This window comes from Schistocerca nitens, chromosome 5, assembly GCF_023898315.1.
Source record: "Schistocerca nitens isolate TAMUIC-IGC-003100 chromosome 5, iqSchNite1.1, whole genome shotgun sequence".
Classification (NCBI taxonomy): Eukaryota; Metazoa; Arthropoda; class Insecta; order Orthoptera; family Acrididae; genus Schistocerca; species Schistocerca nitens.
In genome coordinates, this window is record NC_064618.1 from 855,271,568 (window position 1) to 855,292,042 (window position 20,475).

At 46.8% G+C, this 20,475-nt stretch overlaps 1 protein-coding gene across 1 annotated transcript in view; it reads right to left on the minus strand.

Annotated features, from left to right (window-relative positions):
• LOC126260761 (uncharacterized) overlaps nt 1–20,475 on the minus strand; it is a 168,280-nt gene that overhangs the window by 120,621 nt on the left and 27,184 nt on the right. The window contains exon 3 of the mRNA XM_049958099.1: nt 10,195–10,266. Within this exon, the coding sequence (XP_049814056.1) occupies nt 10,195–10,208 (14 nt within the window). The 5' untranslated portion in view covers nt 10,209–10,266. The remainder of the gene's footprint in view (nt 1–10,194; nt 10,267–20,475) is intronic.

A 20,475-nucleotide genomic window follows, 5' to 3' on the forward strand; every position in this document is an offset into this window, starting at 1 on the left:
ATAAAGCCCACCCTCACGAATAAAGCGTAAAACTAAAGCTGCTGTTGAGGCACTGTCGCTCAATACCGAAGGTAGGGTGCTGGGAAACTTAAAAGTCCGCCGCAGAACGGCTAAAAGTGGGCAGTCCAGCAAGAGGTGGACGAACGTCATTTGTGAGCCACAGCGACTCTGAGATGGGTTCTCGCGACGAAGGAGGTAACCACGCATTAGCCACGTACGGCCAATTCGGAGCCGGCAGAGGACAACTGATTCCCTTCGAGAGGACTGCATGGAAGACTTTCACACATTCGTAGTCTCCTTAATGACACGGAGTTTGTTGTGCGTGCTGTTATGCCATTCCTTCTCCCAAAGCCGAAAACCCTGTCGTTTAAGAGACAACGCAGGTCAGTTTCGGAGATGCCCATTTCCAGCAGCGGTTTCCGCGTGGCCTGTTTGGCCAGCCTGTCAGCAAGTTCGTTGCCTGGGATTCCGACGTGTCCTGGGGTCTACACTAACACCACGTTCCAGGCCATAGATGGACTCCTGAATGGACTCTACCAAAGGATGGCGAGGGTAGCACTGGTCGATAGCTTGTAGGCTGCTCAAGGAGTCAGTACACACGAGAAATGACTCGCCAGGGCATGAGCGGATGTGCTCAAGAGCACGAGATATGGCCGCCAGCTCTGCAGTGAAAACACTGCAGTCATCTGGCAAGGGGCGCTGTTCAATATATCCTCTATGAACATACGCAAAGCCTACGTGATCATCAGCCATCGAGCCATCAGTGTAAACCACTTCAGGCCCCGGTACATGTCGAGAATCGAGAGGAAATGATAGCGGAGTGCCGCAGGGTTAATGGAATCCTCAGGGCCATGCGGAAGGTCCAGAAGAATCTGTGGCCTAGGTGTACACCATGGAGGCGTACGTGAATGGACCTCGAGGAGAGGTGGAAACGGGAAGGACTCCATTTCAGACAGAAAAGACCGGACGCGAACCGCAATCGTAAGCCCTGGCATGGCCCGATGCGGGAGATGAACCGTCGTGGTTGGGAAAAGGAGACGGTAATTTGGATGCGCAGGAGAGCTGCAAATGTGTACAATGTAACTGGCGAGGAGTTGTGCACGCCTAACGTTCAATGGAGGGACTCCGGCCTCCACCAGGACACTGGTCACCGGACTCGTTCTGAAAGCTTCCGTCGCTAGGCAAAGGCCACAGTGGTGCACTGGGTCGAGTAAACGCAACGTTGAGGGCGTCGCCGAACCGTAAACCAGACTCCCGTAGTCAAGGCGGGATTTAACAAGGGCTCTGTAGAGCTGCAGCAGCGTAGAGCGATCTGTACCCCATTTGGTGTTGTTCAGGCAGCGGAGAGCATTGAGGTGAAGCCAGCACTTCCACTTCGGCTGGCGAAGGTGAGGTAGCCAAGTCAATCGGGCGTCGAAAACCAGTCCTAAGAATCGATATGTCTCCACTACAGTGGGTGAATCATCATTAAGGTAAAGCTCTGGTTCTGGATGAACGGTGCGACGCCGACAGAAATGCATGACACACGACTTCGCGGCTGAAAACTGGACGCCGTGAGCTAGAGCCCATGACTGCGCTTTGTGGATGACTCCCTGTACGCGCCGCTCAGCAACACCAGTACTGGAGGAGCAGTACAAAATGCAGAAGTCATCTGCATACAGAGAAAGTGAGGCCGACGGCCCTACAGTTGCTGCTACACCGTTAATAGCCAGTAAAAATAGAGACACACTCAATATGGAGCCCTGTGGAACACCATTCTCCTGAATACAGGTGCTCTATGGGAGGCACCGACTCGGACACGGAAAGTACGGAGCGACAGGAAGTGTTGGATAAAAATTGGGAGCAGGCCCCGGAGACCCCACTCATACAATGTGCCAAGGATATAGTGTCGCCAGGTCGTGTTGTATGCTTTACGAGGTGCGGCTAGAAAAAAAACCGGACTAGTACTGGTGAAAGAATAAAACGAATGCAATAAGGCTGAAAGTCGCGTGGCCTGTCACGTGACTCTCGCTCCGCCTACTGCTCGAGTTTCATCTGCCTCCTGCACTCAGTCTGCCCGTGGCGTCTGTTTTAAGTAGTTGACGTTTTGTCTGTGCGTCGGAAAATGTTGAGTGTACAGAAAGAACAGCGTGTTAACATCAAATTTTGTTTCAAACTAGGAAAATGTGCAAGTGAAACGTTTGTAATGTTACAACAAGTGTACGGCGATGATTGTTTATCGCGAACACAAGTGTTTGAGTGGTTTAAACGATTTAAAGATGGCCGCGAAGACACCAGTGATGACACTCGCACTGGCAGACCATTGTCAGCAAAAACTGATGCAAACATTGAAAAAATCGGTAAACTTGTTCGACAAGATCGCCGTTTAACAATCAGAGCAGTGTCTGAGTTAACAGGAGTTGACAAGGAAAGTGTCGAACAAGGCAGATGAAACTCGAGCAGTAGGCGGAGCGAGAGTCACGTGACAGGCCACGCGACTTTCAGCCTTATTGCATTCGTTTTATTGTTTCACCAGTACTAGTCCGGTTTTTTTCTAGCCACACGTCGTATATGTCAAAAAAGACAGCAACCAGATGTTGGCGTCTGGAAAAGGCTGTTCGGATGGCAGACTCGAGGGACACAAGTTTATCAATGGTAGAACGACCCTGGCGGAAGCCACCCTGACATGGAGCCAGTAGGCAACGTGACTCCAGGACGCAACCCTACCGCCGACACACCATATGTTCCAGCAGCTTACAAAGAAAGTTGGTGAGGCTCATGGGCTGGTAGCTATACACATCAAGCGGGTTTTGACCGGGTTTGAGCAGTTAAATGATAGTGCTCTCCCGGCATTGCAATGGAAAGACTCCATTGCACCAGGTTCGGCTGAAGATGACGAGGAGATATCGCTTGTAGATATTTAATCATCTGACTGTGGATCAGATCCGGCCCAGGACCTGTGTCGGGGCAATGTGCAAGGGCACTGAGGAGCTCCCACTCTGTAAAGAGTTATAATACACTCCTGGAAATGGAAAAAAGAACACATTGACACCGGTGTGTCAGACCCACCATACTTGCTCCGGACACTGCGAGAGGGCTGTACAAGCAATGATCACACGCACGGCACAGCGGACACACCAGGAACCGCGGTGTTGGCCGTCGAATGGCGCTAGCTGCGCAGCATTTGTGCACCGCCGCCGTCAGTGTCAGCCAGTTTGCCGTGGCATACGGAGCTCCATCGCAGTCTTTAACACTGGTAGCATGCCGCGACAGCGTGGACGTGAACCGTATGTGCAGTTGACGGACTTTGAGCGAGGGCGTATAGTGGGCATGCGGGAGGCCGGGTGGACGTACCGCCGAATTGCTCAACACGTGGGGCGTGAGGTCTCCACAGTACATCGATGTTGTCGCCAGTGGTCGGCGGAAGGTGCACGTGCCCGTCGACCTGGGACCGGACCGCAGCGACGCACGGATGCACGCCAAGACCGTAGGATCCTACGCAGTGCCGTAGGGGACCGCACCGCCACTTCCCAGCAAATTAGGGACACTGTTGCTCCTGGGGTATCGGCGAGGACCATTCGCAACCGTCTCCATGAAGCTGGGTTACGGTCCCGCACACCGTTAGGCCGTCTTCCGCTCACGCCCCAACATCGTGCAGCCCGCCTCCAGTGGTGTCGCGACAGGCGTGAATGGAGGGACGAATGGAGACGTGTCGTCTTCAGCGATGAGAGTCGCTTCTGCCTTGGTGCCAATGATGGTCGTATGCGTGTTTGGCGCCGTGCAGGTGAGCGCCACAATCAGGACTGCATACGACCGAGGCACACAGGGCCAACACCCGGCATCATGGTGTGGGGAGCGATCTCCTACACTGGCCGTACACCACTGGTGATCGTCGAGGGGACACTGAATAGTGCACGGTACATCCAAACCGTCATCGAACCCATCGTTCTACCATTCCTAGACCGGCAAGGGAACTTGCTGTTCCAACAGGACAATGCACGTCCGCATGTATCCCGTGCCACCCAACGTGCTCTAGAAGGTGTAAGTCAACTACCCTGGCCAGCAAGATCTCCGGATCTGTCCCCCATTGAGCATGTTTGGGACTGGATGAAGCGTCGTCTCACGCGGTCTGCACGTCCAGCACGAACGCTGGTCCAACTGAGGCGCCAGGTGGAAATGGCATGGCAAGCCGTTCCACAGGACTACATCCAGCATCTCTACGATCGTCTCCATGGGAGAATAGCAGCCTGCATTGCTGCGAAAGGTGGATATACACTGTACTAGTGCCGACATTGTGCATGCTCTGTTGCCTGTGTCTATGTGCCTGTGGTTCTGTCAGTGTGATCATGTGATGTATCTGACCCCAGGAATGTGTCAATAAAGTTTCCCCTTCCTGGGACAATGAATTCACGGTGTTCTTATTTCAATTTCCAGGAGTGTAAGTTGCGGCTATTTTCACAAATGCTGTCAATAACCATCACAAAAGTGATTTGCATCACAGAGCATTTCGAGACTTCCTGTCAGTTTACTTAGTAATTATAAGTTTAGTTGTAGTATGTGAAGAATTATTGAGTGAAGAAGGAGGCATCGTTTATCATTACGATTCAATTGATCATGCAAATGCTAATTATAAATTTCCAATAAATCAGATTCCATGCTAGTTCCCCGCACTTCTTATTCGCTTTATATGACTTTCTAACTGCGAAGAAAGTTTGATAAGATGAAAGGAAACTAAAGTGCACAAAATACATCTTGCACCAGCCTTATGATTTGTACAATTTGTGTTTTTAAGCAGAAAGCTCTCCCTCACTGCACTTCTGACTGCAGGAAATCACCATGTCGAAGCCAACTGTGTAAGTGAGGTGAAAGTAAAATCTCCCTTTCCACTGCAGTGCAGAAGAGCGCGACAACATAGCAAGCATACGAGCTTCAGTGTGGCAGCGTCCCTAGAAGAGTCTTTTCAAACTTAGACCGTCCACGCAGTGTCACTTTGCAGCAAGAACGGCTGTCAGCAAGGGAATTTTCCCAACCAACTGGTGTCCACGAAATCGACAGCTTGCCAGTATTAAACCGCAATCAAGCAAACAAAGCAATAAAGATCTGACACTTAAGGGTCGCCTACCGTCAAATACACCGTCTTATAACCGCGGCGTGTCAGCTGCGCTTTGTCGGTAACGACAGATTAAAATGCAATACCAACACAACGCTGCATTTTGGGAAACAATTACTTAGGCTGTGCAGAACCAGAAACTACATAAGAATTCCCACACTACAAATGTGGCCTCTACACGTCAGTTATAAAAAGCAACAACAAACAGTAGGCTGCTGTTTTGACACTATCAGTCTAGCCTCTAGGCATCCAGTATGAACAACACTAAAAGACAGTACGCAGCCATCTCCAATCAGTTGGGCCTCTAGGTGTACATTACAAACAACAGTACAAGAAAGAATACAGCAATCACCAAACTAACAGTCTAACTTCTAGGTCTCCATTACGAGCCAGAGTACGATAAAGTATGCAGCCATCTCCACACTATCAGTCTAGCATCCAATTGTCCATTATGAACAACACTACAAGAAAGTGAGCAGCCATCTCCACAATAACAGTCAGGCCTCAGGGAGTCCATTACAAACAACAGCACAAGAAAGTGTGCAGCCATCTCCGCACTATAAGTGTGGTCTCTGGGTGTCCATTATGAACAACAGTACAAGAAAGTATGCAGCCATCTCCACAATATCAGTCTGGTCTCTAGGCATACATTACGAACATCAGTACAAGAAATTAAGCACTCACCTCGACTGTAACTGTGGGGCCTCTAGACATCCATTATGAACAACAGTACAAGAAAGTATGTAGCCATCACCACACTAACAGCCTGACCTCTAGGCGTCCACAACGAGCAAGAGTACAAGAAAGTAGCATCTAGGCACCTGTTATGAACAACAGTACAAGAAAGTACGCAGACATCTCCACAGTATCAGTCGGACCTCTAGGCATCCATTACAAACAACAGTACAAGAAAGTGTGCAGCCATCACCACAATAACAGTCCGGCCTCAGGGTGTCCATTTCGAACAACAGTACAAGAAAGTGTGCAGCCATTTCCACACCATCAGTCTAGTCTCCAGGTGTCCATTATGAACATCAGTACAAGAAATTATGCACCCATCTCCGAAGTATCAGAGTGGCCTCCAAGCGTCCATTATAAACAACAGTACAAGAAAGTATGCAGTCATCTCCACACTATCAGTCTGGTCTCTAGGTGTCCATTAGGAATAACAGTACAAGATATTATGCATCCATCTTCAGAACATCAGGCTGGACTCTACGCGTCCATTGAGAAGATCAGTATAACAAACTGTGCAACCATCTCCACATAATCAGTCTGATCTATAGGTGTCCTTTACCAACAACAGTGCAAGAAAGTATACAGGCATCTCCACACTATCAGTCTGCCCTCTAAGCATGCATTATGTAAAACAGTATAAGAAACCATGAACCCATCTCCACACTATCAGTCTCGTCTCCAGGCGTCCATTAGGAAAATCAGTACAAGAAACCTGGCATCAATATCCACAGTATAGGTGTGTGACCTCTAGGGCACCATTACGCACAACACTACAAGAAAGCGTGGTCTCCAGGCATCCATTACAAACAGGAGTACAAGAAATTATGCACCCATCTCCACAGTATCAGTGTGGCCTCTAGGCGTCCATTACCAACAAAAGTAGAAGAAACTATGCAGTCATCTCATTATCAGCCTGGTCTCTAGGCAGCCATTACGAAAATCAGTACAAGGAGCCCTGCAACCAGTTCTACACTATCAGTCTGGCCTATATGCGTCCATTACGAACAACAGTACAAGAAAGTATGCAGCCATTTCCACTGCAGCAGTCTGGCCTCTAGGCATGCATTATAAACAACAGTACAAGAAACCGTGAAACCATCTCCACACTCTCAGTCTTGTCTCTAGGCGTCCATTACGAACATCCATACAAGAAATTATGCACCGATCTCCACAGTATCAGTGTGGCCTGTAGGCGTCCATTAAGAACTATTGTACAATAAATTATGCACTCATCCCCACACTATCAGTCTGGTCTCTCGGCGTGCATTACAGACAACAGTACAAGAAGTTATGCACCCATCTCCACAGTATCAGTGTGGCCTCTAGGCATCCCAAGTATGCAGCCATCTCCACACTATCAGACTGGTCTCTAGGAGTACATTATGAACTTCTTACACAGTATCAATGTGGTCTCTAAGCGTTCATTATGAACATCAGTACAAGAAATTATGCACTGATCTCCACAGTATCAGTGTGGTCTCTAGGTGTGCATTATTAACAACAGTACAAGAAAGTATGCAATGATCTCCACACTATCAGTCTGGCCTATAGGTGTCCATTACGAACAATACTACAAGAAAGTATGTAGCCATCTCCACACTATCGGTCTGGACTCTAGGCATCCATTGTGAACATCAGTACAAGAAACTGTGGAAACATCTGCACATTATCAGTCTAGGAATCCATTACGAACAATACTACATGAAAGTACAGGGTGTTTCAAAAATGACCGGTATATTTGAAACGGCAATAAAAACTAAACGAGCAGCGATAGAAATACACCGTTTGTTGCAATATGCTTGGGACAACAGTACATTTTCAGGCGGACAAACTTTCGAAATTACAGTAGTTACAATTTTCAACAACAGATGGCGCTGCAAGTGATGTGAAAGATATAGAAGACAACGCAGTATGTGGGTGCGCCATTCTGTACGTCGTCTTTCTGCTGTAAGCGTGTGCTGTTCACAACGTGCAAGTGTGCTGTAGACAACATGGTTTATTCCTTAGAACAGAGGATTTTTCTGGTGTTGGAATTCCACCGCCTAGAACACAGTGTTGTTGCAACAAGACGAAGTTTTCAATGGAGGTTTAATGTAACCAAAGGACCGAAAAGCGATACAATAAAGGATCTGTTTGAAAAATTTCAGCAGACTGGGAACGTGACGGATGAACGTGCTGGAAAGGTAGGGCGACCGCATACGGCAACCGCAGAGGGCAACGCGCAGCTAGTGCAGCAGGTGATCCAACAGCGGCCTCGGGTTTCCGTTCGCCGTGTTGCAGCTGCGGTCCAAATGACGCCAACGTCCACGTATCGTCTCATGCGCCAGAGTTTACACCTCTATCCATACAAAATTCAAACACGGCAACCCCTCAGCACCGCTACCATTGCTGCACGAGAGACATTCGCTAACGATATAGTGCACAGGATTGATGACGGCGATATGCATGTGGGCAGCATTTGGCTTACTGACGAAGCTTATTTTTACCTGGACAGCTTCGTCAATAAACAGAACTGGCGCATATGGGGAACCGAAAAGCCCCATGTTGCAGTCCCATCGTCCCTGCATCCTCAGAAAGTACTGGTCTGGGCCGCCATTTCTTCCAAAGGAATCATTGGCCCATTTTTCAGATCCGAAACGATTACTGCATCACGCTATCTGGACATTCTTCGTGAATTTGTGGCGGTACAAACTGCCTTAGACGACACTGCGAACACCTCGCGGTTTATGCAAGATGGTGCCCGGCCACATCGCACGGCCGACGTCTTTAATTTCCTGAATGAATATTTCGATGATGGTGTGATTGCTTTGGGCTATCCGAAACAGACAGGAGGCGGCGTGGATTGGCCTCCCTATTCGCCAGACATGAACCCCTGTGACGTCTTTCTGTGGGGACACTTGAAAGACCAGGTGTACCGCCAGAATCCAGAAACAATTGAACAGCTGAAGCAGTACATCTCATCTGCATGTGAAGCCATTCCGCCAGACACGTTGTCAAAGGTTTCGGGTAATTTCATTCAGAGACTACGCCATATTATTGCTACGCATGGTGGATATGTGGAAAATATCGTACTATAGAGTTTCCCAGACCGCAGCGCCATCTGTTGTTGAAAATTGTAACTACTGTAATTTCGAAAGTTTGTCTGCCTGAAAATGTACTGTTGTCCCAAGCATATTGCAACAAACGGTGTGTTTCTATCGCTGTTCGTTTAGTTTTTATTGCCGTTTCAAATATACCGGTCATTTTTGAAACACCCTGTATGTAGCCATCTCCACACTATCAGTCTGGACTCTAGGCGTCCATTATGAACATGATTACAAGAAGCTGTGCAAGCATCTCCACACTGTCTGGCCTATAGGTGTCCATTATGAACAAGAGTACAAGAAATTATGCAGTCATCTCCACACTATCAATGTGTCCTCTGGGCAGATAGGAGGCGTCTAGGGAACACTCATAGGAGGCACTATCAGTGTTGCTTCCATACATCCATTATGAACAACATTGCATTCATTGTGTGCATGAAGGGAGTGGTTATGCAACTAACGGGAATGGAAGGTCGATTAGCGGTGTTGGATCCTTCTCGCTGGTGGGTGCCAGTTCTGTCTGATACGTGGACATGATCATAGAAAAGATTCAGCATGGCCAGGTCCAATGTACTTCTCAGGCCTACGGTGCCACAAATGAGCAGGTTGGCTGGGAAGTCTTGTTTTGGATTACTGTCAGGTACAGGTGTTGAATGCTATATAGGGTAGTAGCCTGCGAGCTGTGCAGTACCAGGACAGGATCCTCTGTTCTGTTGTCCAGCTTTGCAGTCAACATTTCAGCGAGGGGTCCGTTTTTCACGCACTTCGTGATAACCTTTCTTCAGGAGGCAATGCAATATCCTGTGGTATCTCCTGACCTGGACCCCACTGAGCACGCCTACAACCTGTTGGAACTTCCTGTACATTATCGCAGGAACATTCTTTATTCACTGTACACCGACAAAGAGTGTGACTAGGGTTGAGGACAAACGAAAGGGCTGTCTTATACGAAGCACACCAAGGAGGATCAAACTATGTCACAATACATTGGGATGGAGCAACGTGTTTTGAGATTCGCCCAGAAAAAGATTTCCACATTCTTACATACTGTCTTTATTTGTTATTGTTTTGTTTTTATTTCACAGTGATGTCAATTTCTTGGTTTCAAAAGGTTTTTTTATCACACTGTGTTCCCCTTGAATCTACACTCGTCTATAGAAAGGGAGGTGGTGCTAAACTTTTTTATGCAGTAAATTAGTATTAAGCACAATGATAATAACAATGATAATGATAATAATAATAATAATAATATTTGAGAAATTCCACTGGGGGGAGAATACTTACTCTTCTTCCGCCATTGTAGATTAAAACAGGTTTCTTCTTGGAAGTGTAGACCCGCAGGTAACCGTTACCAAACTGGAAATAAAAGAGAAATACTATAAATGATTTGAATATGAAACAGCACCAAACAAATATTTTTCTTAGCTGTATTTTCTGCTAAACACGCAGGTAACCGTTACCAATCATGAGCACAGCAGTGTATATTCAACCGTGTTAGACGTATTCAAAATAATTTCGACTGTATTTTGTTTCCTAACAATTTTTCGATCTTAACATTAATTATAGATCTGTAACTAAATTTTTAACAGATGTAAAACCTGTTAGTTACCGTAGCGGTTACCGTTTCGGAAATGTTCACAGAAACTCGGAGGGCTAGAGGCTATAGCTTGAAAGGCAATAAGCACTTAGAATCTCTTTCTAGAAAACTAGACAGTCGTGATTTGAAGGTAAACCTCTTTCAATAGTGGCATTCCCACACATCATAATCCGCTTCATTTAAAACAGCTAAACTCACAGTTTAAACACTTCGTTAAAGTACGTATATCACTATTTGTTGGAAGTATATGTATGTGGCGTTTCCCTCGAGCATCAAATGCAGTACCTTATCTTTTCCCTATCCTGGGGTAGGGCAGAGTCCTTTTGAGATCTGATCGAATGTAGAAGCTTGATAATTTTCTGCCAAATGTCGTTGAGGTGCGCTTAGGTCAACACAGATCCTAACTGGGATATTAGAGACGGGATCATCAGTTCTGACAGCTGTCTCACAATCAAGTGAAGCTTCCCAAAAAACTTGGTTGGAACTAGCGTATTTATTTCGTTTCTGGGCCTAAGCAGCGTGTATGAGTAGTATATTTATGCAAATTCTGGCTCAAAGAGCATTTCAATTAAAAAGTCCAGGTTAAAAACCGAGATTCCATTTTCACAGTATCCACTGAGCCAAAAATTTATCTATACACAGAAAACGAAATTCTCATTTAAAATTTACAAATCTAAAAATTTTTATTCTTTATAAATAAGAGCCAACAAACATCTGCCTATACCGAAAAAACCAAATTCTCACTTCCTCATTTAAAAATTTACGAACCTAAAATTTTATTCTGTATAAATAAGACACACCAAACCTCATTTGCCTATACTGAAAAAAACAAAATCCGATTTATTAAAGAAAACCTAATAAACATTTCTCTTTATAAATAATATCTCAAATCTTGCCTATTTATTCCATCGACTGAAATTTAAATTAAAAATCTCGAAGGTACATTTAACCATAAACGTTTTAATTTTGAAATTTCAAATTTCTCTCTATATAAATACAACCAAAACAAAATGAACACCAAAGCTGAGCTATTTTAAAACTTAGAAAATTACAGTAAAGGAAAATATGGATTGAGTAATAAAGATTTAGGAAATTACTGCAAAGAAAATGGTTACTCAAATGTAACTAGACAAGATCTAATGGAATTTATTGATTACTTCAACAAGAAACAAAGAAAAAAAGGAAGAAGAGAGAACTACGATATGAAACTATAAAAGAACTTTGATCAATTTCTAAAACCGAGAATTTGAAGAATTATTCCAAACTTAATACACAAAAAGGTTTTGCGAGATAATTTCATCGCCATTATCCAAAGTGACTCTGATTTCAACAAGATGTGGTTCATGCAAGACGGAGCTCGACCCCATCCAAGCAGGAGAGTGTTTGATGTCCTGGAGAAGAACTTTGGGGTCCGTATTCCGCCTCTGGGGTAGCCAGGGGCCAGTGACATTGGCCTCGATTGGCAGACATATTCTCGGGATATGAACACATGCGACTCCTTTTTGTGGGGCTGTATTGAATACAAGGTGTTCAGCAATAATCCCAACACCACTGCTGAGCTGAAAACAGCCGTTCAGGAGGTCGCCGACGGCGCCAATGTTCCGACACTCCAGCGGGTCACGCAGGATTTCGCGATTCGTGTCCGCCACATCACCGCCAATGATGGCAGGCATATCGAACATATCTTAACCTAAATCCGAATATCTTTAGTGACGTTTACATGCTGAACAAAAGTGTGTGCACCCCTAGTTTGTGTAACTAATTTATGTTTTTATCATATAGTTCAATAACTGTCACCCTGTATGTTGGCGGCAATAGAATCGTTGGCAGTCAGCTTTAAATGTCGGTTTTGTCATCAGCGTCCCTCGAAATGAACGTCGCCTTTCCTCCAGAGATTCCCATTCGAGTCGCGCAGCACCTCCGTAACACTTACGTGTCGTTCGAATCTACCGGTAACAGATCTATCAGCCTGCCTCTGAATTGCTTCGATGTCTTCCTTCAATCCCACCTGGTACAGATCCCGAACACTCGAGCAGCACTCAAGAACAGATCACGCTAGCGTCCTATATGCGGTCTCCTTTACACCACGTTTTCCTTAAGTTCTCTCAATGAACCGAAGTCGACAATTCGCGTTCCCTACTATATTCCTCACATGCTCATTCCATTTCGTATCATTTTGAAACGTCACGCCCAGATATTTAAACGATTTGTCTGTCTCAAGTAGGACTCTACTAACGCTGAGTGTATTAACTTACACTTTCTACACTTAGAACTAGCTGCCATTCATGAAACGAATTAGACATCTTGTCTAAGTCATTTTGTGTCCTCCTAAAATCACTCAATTCCGACACCTTACCCTACACCACAGCGTCATAAAAAAAAACCGCAGACTGCCGCCCACCCCGTCAGCCAAATCATTTACGTTCTCGGATGAGAGATGTATATGTGAAGGGGCTACGATGTCCTTGGTGTGTGTGATAGGACGTGGTCTAGCGGAGCCTCGCGGACAAGTATGCCTGCCCTTAAGCTCCCATGCAGTCCAACATCAGCCCACCGTCACCTCCGAATACCCCACAGATGTGGACATGCAACGTATTCTGGCTTCTTTACTTTTTTGTCCGTGTGATTGTCAATACTGTGCGGAAATACAAAATTTTAAATCACTAGATGAAAAATGTGCCCAACTTACACTCCTGGAAATGGAAAAAAGAGCACATTGACACCGGTGTGTCAGACCCACCATACTTGCTCCGGACACTGCGAGAGGGCTGTACAAGCAATGATCACACGCACGGCACAGCGGACACACCAGGAACCGCGGTGTTGGCCGTCGAATGGGGCTAGCTGCGCAGCATTTGTGCACCGCCGCCGTCAGTGTCAGCCAGGTTGCCGTGGCATACGGAGCTCCATCACAGTCTTTAACACTGGTAGCATGCCGCGACAGCGTGGACGTGAACCGTATGTGCAGTTGACGGTCTTTGAGCGAGGGCGTATAGTGGGCATGCGGGAGGCCGGGTGGACGTACCGCCGAATTGCTCAATACGTGGGGCGTGAGGTGTCCACAGTACATCGATGTTGTCGCCAGTGGTCGGCGGAAGGTGCACGTGCCCGTCGACCTGGGACCGGACCGCAGCGACACACGGATGCACGCCAAGACCGTAGGATCCTACGCAGTGCCGTAGGGGACCGCACCGCCACTTCCCAGCAAATTAGGGACACGGTTGCTCCTGGGGTATCGGCGAGGACCATTCGCAACCGTCTCCATGAAGCTGGGCTACGGTCCCGCACACCGTTAGGCCGTCTTCCGCTCACGCCCCAACATCGTGCAGCCCGCCTCCAGTGGTGTCGCGACAGGCGTGAATGGAGGGACGAATGGAGACGTGTCGTCTTCAGCGATGAGAGTCGCTTCTGCCTTGGTGCCAATGATGGTCGTATGCGTGTTTGGCGCCGTGCAGGTGAGCGCCACAATCAGGACTGCATACGACCGAGGCACACAGGGCCAACACCCGGCATCATGGTGTGGGGAGCGATCTCCTACACTGGCCGTACACCACTGGTGATCGTCGAGGGGACACTGAATAGTGCACGGTACATCCAAACCGTCATCGAACCCATCGTTCTACCATTCCTAGACCGGCAAGGGAACTTGCTGTTCCAACAGGACAATGCACGTCCGCATGTATCCCGTGCCACCCAACGTGCTCTAGAAGGTGTAAGTCAACTACCCTGGCCAGCAAGATCTCCGGATCTGTCCCCCATTGAGCATGTTTGGGACTGGATGAAGCGTCGTCTCACGCGGTCTGCACGTCCAGCACGAACGCTGGTCCAACTGAGGCGCCAGGTGGAAGTGGGATGGCAAGCCGTTCCACAGGACTACATCCAGCATCTCTACGATCGTCTCCATGGGAGAATAGCAGCCTGCATTGCTGCGAAAGGTGGATATACACTGTACTAGTGCCGACATTGTGCATGCTCTGTTGCCTGTGTCTATGTGCCTGTGGTTCTGTCAGTGTGATCATGTGATGTATCTGACCCCAGGAATGTGTCAATAAAGTTTCCCCTTCCTGGGACAATGAATTCACGGTGTTCTTATTTCAATTTCCAGGAGTGTATATTACTGATTAATCAGTCAGTTCATTGGGTATGTACGAGGGTTGCCCAAAAACAACGCTACGAATGCGAAACGTTACGTAAGTGTTACCTGAAGTCTCCTGTGTGAGCGCGCCAAGTTTCCTTCACTTCCGACAGATAGCGCAGCTGCAGCACAGTTCCAAAATGGCGTCTGTAGGTTATGTATGTTACAAGCAACGTGCCGTCATTGATTTCTCGCTGCAGAGAAAGAAACTGTGGGGAATATTCACAAACGCTTGTGCAAAGTCTATGGAGCATCTGCTGTCGACAGAAGTACAGTTAGTCTCTGGGCTCGGGGGGTGAGGTCATGAGATGGCGGTTCGGCGGAGCTCCACGATTTGCAGCGGTCGGGGAGACCATCCACGGCTGTCACACCTGACCTAGCCCTCTCGGACTTACGCTTGTTTGGGCCATTCGAGGATATCATTCGTGAAAGACAGTGTAGCACAGTGTAGCACTGGCTCCGCCACCAAGACAAGGATTGGTACCGACAGGGCAGACACCCCCTTGTTTCGCACTGCAGGAAGGCCACAGAACGGGATGGCGATTACGTGGAAAAATAGGATGTGCAGATAAAACAACGTTATTTGTGCGTGTAATTCTCATTATGTTCAATAAACAATTGTTGAAAAACATGCGGTGCATTACTTTCTGGTCCACCCTCGTACTAACATTCTCAAATCTTGGAAGAATGGCATGTCGTCCGATGATATTTACATAGCAACTGTTGTTTAGTTTACCACTGCAAACAGCATTTTTGTCTCTGAGTGTTATTTCTTTTATAAATGATTGTTTCCTCTGATTTATCTGAGTGTTATTTCTTTTTTAAATGTGTTGTTTACCCTGATTTATCCCTGTGCGAAATCTATTTTCAGACCCAACGTTTAGGTTTCGTCTTCCTTGTATTTAGCTCTTGTGACAGCTCTAAGGCCATAATGTGCACTAAAACATTCATACTCGACCAAATGATTTCAATTGACGCCATATTGAAAGCTGTGCAACTACAAAGAATTTGTGGCTTTCTGTGTGAACAGTGGCCTGCGATGCCACTTCAGCAATCCACAAGCTGTGGCGTCACATTATATGCGTGTGTGAACCCGGCTTAATGTTGCAAAGGCTTGACACCGTCCATGACACCGTCAGACTCGGCGACAGTTGAAATAACAACGAGTCCCACTTGGAAGTCTTAGGGGGACTCTTTGTCCTTTTATTCACGCAAATGTTAATGTTGCGACCCTCCTCTCCCACTCCCCACCCCCACCCCACAGGGGGTCGTGGAAACTTCGACACACTTTCAACCACGTGGCTGCCCTGGGGCCTGAAGACAACCAAGTCCCACCTAAGGGATGTCGAAGGGGTTGCCTAACCCTCTGGCGCGACAGCAGCAGCGAGGCTGAATGTGTGTCGAACTTTCTGACAGGTTCACCATCTGTAACGTGCTCGACAAACCTGTGTGGGTGGCAACAAGGGTTTGGCTGATCTGCGGATGGGGGCTTTAGAGCAACTCTTTGCCATTTTAATCACACACGTGTTGATGTCGTGACACCGCATGATCACGCCAAAGGGGGGCGCGGAACAGGAGGGCTACGGACGCAGAAACAGCCCTTTCTGTTTCAAATCACGTTCAAATTTCGTCGAATGGTTTTGAAAAGTTCACAGTGGTTGCGTCCTGTATATCAGAACAAAACTTGGGGTCGCCCTACGCTCCAAAGGCGTCAGATAGCTCTCAGTCGGGTTGCAGCCCTGCAGTAACCTTAGAGTAGGTTGTGAACACCCAAGGGGCGGAAGCAGGGTCGAACATCGTTGCTCTTCCCACTGTGAAGTGTTCTTTTGAACCGCGAAATGTGCGGAAACCAACGTCCGAACGGAAGGGTTGGTTTCATTGACACTCTTGACGCCATACCACGAGGCGTTTTCGTGTCAATTCTGAGCGCCGGTGTGTGTGACATGTTTTCGGGTGCCACCCACAAAAGAATCTGCGTGATTTCGACGCTGGGTGTCGCGGTTCTGACCTCCACCGCACAGACATTAAAAGAAGGGTTGAAATGTGGGTCGGAGGAGATATGACGACCTGACCGTCACGTGACGCGTGTTGTTGAGTAGAACTGTAGTAAAAGTTGCTGCCAATGTGACTCGATTAACCAACTTATAGCTCACATGAACTTCTGAGTTGTGGCCTCTGTTTTCTTTGGTCGGCACCTTACTGTTTGAAGCTTCTCCGAGCCAGACGGTGACGCCACAATGCGCCACGCTTTTGCACCATTACAGAAGAATATTTTAGGCATCTTTAAGTCAAATGTCAAACTAAATGGTATACAATTACAGTGTTTCGGAAAAGTGGTCGTTTAATTTTTTTGCAAAGTGTAATTGCTACGTGGCATTACTTAAATGCGAGACTTTTCTTAGTGGCTGCTACTGCGCTACTTTACACATTATTGTTGGTCGCTAATGTTGTTGGACTTTGAGACCTGCGTCAGACCAGTCTTCGGACTGAGACCACAGCAGCTGCAAGATTAGTAGGTGCGAAATACTAAGTATTCTGAATTTTGTTAATTCACAACGAGGGAGGTAAGCGTTATTCATACCGTGGTAACATGAAAATAGATCTGGTTTTGTAACTCAGTGCGAACATCTACGTTTCCTCGCCTTCTGATATTTTAGAAAATGTGAATATCCAGTGTTTATTCCACATCGGAGTTTCCATATGAAGCAAGCAATGGATTATTTTAGCGTCCTACTTTGCCAATTTTCTAAGCTACCTTGGTTTTAGATAGCTTGACGCCTTGCGTCATGGAGTATAGGCAGTCTTCTAATTGTCATAACTTTTGTTTGGTCCTCGGTGAAAAAGCTTTCGACTGCCAGTCACTAACGCCTGACGCTGATGGTGATGCAATTACACGAAATCTTCAATTTATCAGCCCAGCCAAGGCATCGTTCTGCGGCACCTTTTCAACACGTTCCCTACCTGTCATCTTCGCTTGAAGATCACAAGTAGGAAACTTGTTGAAACGTTACAACAGAACGACGCATTGACTCGGCTGATAAACCGAGAAGACTTCACCATCGAGAATCGCCGAGAAAATCTAAATTCGCATATAGCACAGAAGTCGTCAACTGTCCGCCTGAATCGGTAGGGATTGATGATGAGGTCCCTTACTCCGAGGGGCGTAGGGAACGATGCGGGAGAACCGCATTGCCGGCCGCGGTGGCCGTGCAGTTCTGGCGCTGCAGTCCGGAACCGCGGGACTGCTGCGGTCGCAGGTTCGAATCCTGCCTCGGGCATGGGTGTGTGTGATGTCCTTAGGTTGGTAAGGTTTAAGCAGTTCTAAGTTCTAGGGGACTTATGACCTAAGATGTTGAGTCCCATAGTGCTCAGAGCCATTTAAACCATTTTTAAAGACCCGCATTGCCGACTAGGCAAGGTCGTAGCGGAGGTGGTTTGCCATTGCCTTCTGATGGGGATTAGTACTGAAAAAGAAATGATCATGCAGTCCGCCGCGAATACTATAGGTCACCAAAGTAGGAGTTACATGACGTCGGAGGGTTACAACGAAAGCGCTACACATCTTTGCAATAATCAAACACCAAACAAAAAAAATACATGAACGCACGCTGTAAGTAGGCTGTTTAGGTTTTTTATTGGTAACGCCACCTCTGTATGAAAATCACTGGCTGTGCTGTGTGCAGCCTGTGGCTGTTTTGCATTGTTGTAATACTCGCCATTGTAGTGTTAGGCAGCTGGCTGTGAACAGCGCGTAGCGTTGCCCAGTTGGAGGTGAGCCGCCAGCAGTGGTGGATGTGGGGAGAGAGATGGCGGAGTTTTGTAATTTGTCATGAACTGCTATATATATGATGATATCAAGGTAAATACATTCTTTGTTCTCTATTAATATCTTTCATTTGCTAACTATCCCTATCAGTAGTTAGTGCCTTCCATAGTTTGAATCTTTTATTTAGCTGGCAGTAGTGGCGCTCGCTGTATTGCAGTAGCTTGAGCAGCGAAGATTTTTGTGAGGTAAGTGATTTGTGAAAGGTATAGTTTAATGTTAGTCAGGGCCATTCTTTTGTAGGGAATTTTGAAATGTTCATATTTTTGCGGACCCATTGTGATACTATGAGAGCTTTGAATGATATATTTGGTATGGGATCATAATTTTTAAAGTACGTTTGAGGTTGATGACACTATTGAAATGAGCAGAGAATTTTTTTAGGTCTTGAAACTATTGGAGGAAGCTACGACGATTTTGAGAATTGACTGAGGTGTTATGATGTTATTATTACGATGACTATGTGTATTATGCTGTTGCGGTATGTTTATGATCAGTAAGCTGATGCTATATGAGTTATTTGATTATGCTACGTATTTATTATCAGGAAATATTGAAGAAGCGTCGACGACTTTGTATATGTGTAATAAGGTAAGGAGTAATGAATTAGGGACTCTGACTTGTAAAAAAGGATGTTGGAAACCAAGAATCGTACTTTAAGAGGTAGGAAATGTGTGTAAATGCGTGAATGTATCACAATGCCGGCGAAAATTTTTTGGACACTGTTATATTCATAAGATATTGTTTCTACACATTTGTAACCAAATTCTCAACCTGTGAATTTTTTTATATGAGACTGTCACTGTAGCGAAAACTGCTGTCGTCAATATTTCGGTATGGAAGGTAAGTGACCGTGACGTAAATCGTTGTGAGCGGCCAGGTGTGCCAGCCGCCTTGAGAAAAAGCCATTAGGTGGTAGAAAAAAAAAGGGGAGGCCATTATCCTCGCTATTGACATTCCTTTGTAGAAAGCATCGTAAATACGACACGCTAATAATAACTTGGAAACATTTTTACATCTGCACACCTGATTATGACAAGCGTCTTTCTACGAGAGTTGAGAGATTTTCTGTACTACCTTATGAAATGCCCTATGGCTAATGAATGATGTTTCATGCCTTCCTTTGTACATATTTACTCATTTTGTTTAATATCTAGTTTCTAGCTGCACTGCAGCATTGGTTAAAATAAAATTTAATATATGTACTAATATAGTTATTTGATGCCTACTGATCGAGTCAATAAGAAATTTATGATCTACTTCCAAGAAAACGAGGGCACATAAATAGACATTTCCCTTCACAGGAATTGCATAAATACACTCCTGGAAATGGAAAAAAGAACACATTGACACCGGTGTGTCAGACCCACCATACTTGTTCCGGACACTGCGAGAGGGCTGTACAAGCAATGATCACACACACGGCACAGCGGACACACCAGGAACCGCGGTGTTGGCCGTCGAATGGCGCTAGCTGCGCAGCATTTGTGCACCGCCGCCGTCAGTGTCAGCCAGTTTGCCGTGGCATACGGAGCTCCATCGCAGTCTTTAACACTGGTAGCATGCCGCGACAGCGTGGACGTGAACCGTATGTGCAGTTGACGGACTTTGAGCGAGGGCGTATAGTGGGCATGCGGGAGGCCGGGTGGACGTACCGCCGAATTGCTCAACACGTGGGGCGTGAGGTCTCCACAGTACATCGATGTTGTCACCAGTGGTCAGCGGAAGGTGCACGTGCCCGTCGACCTGGGACCGGACCGCAGCGACGCACGGATGCACGCCAAGACCGTAGGATCCTACGCAGTGCCGTAGGGGACCGCACCGCCACTTCCCAGCAAATTAGGGACACTGTTGCTCCTGGGGTATCGGCGAGGACCATTCGCAACCGTCTCCATGAAGCTGGGCTACGGTCCCGCACACCGTTAGGCCGTCTTCCGCTCACGCCCCAACATCGTGCAGCCCGCCTCCAGTGGTGTCGCGACAGGCGTGAATGGAGGGACGAATGGAGAC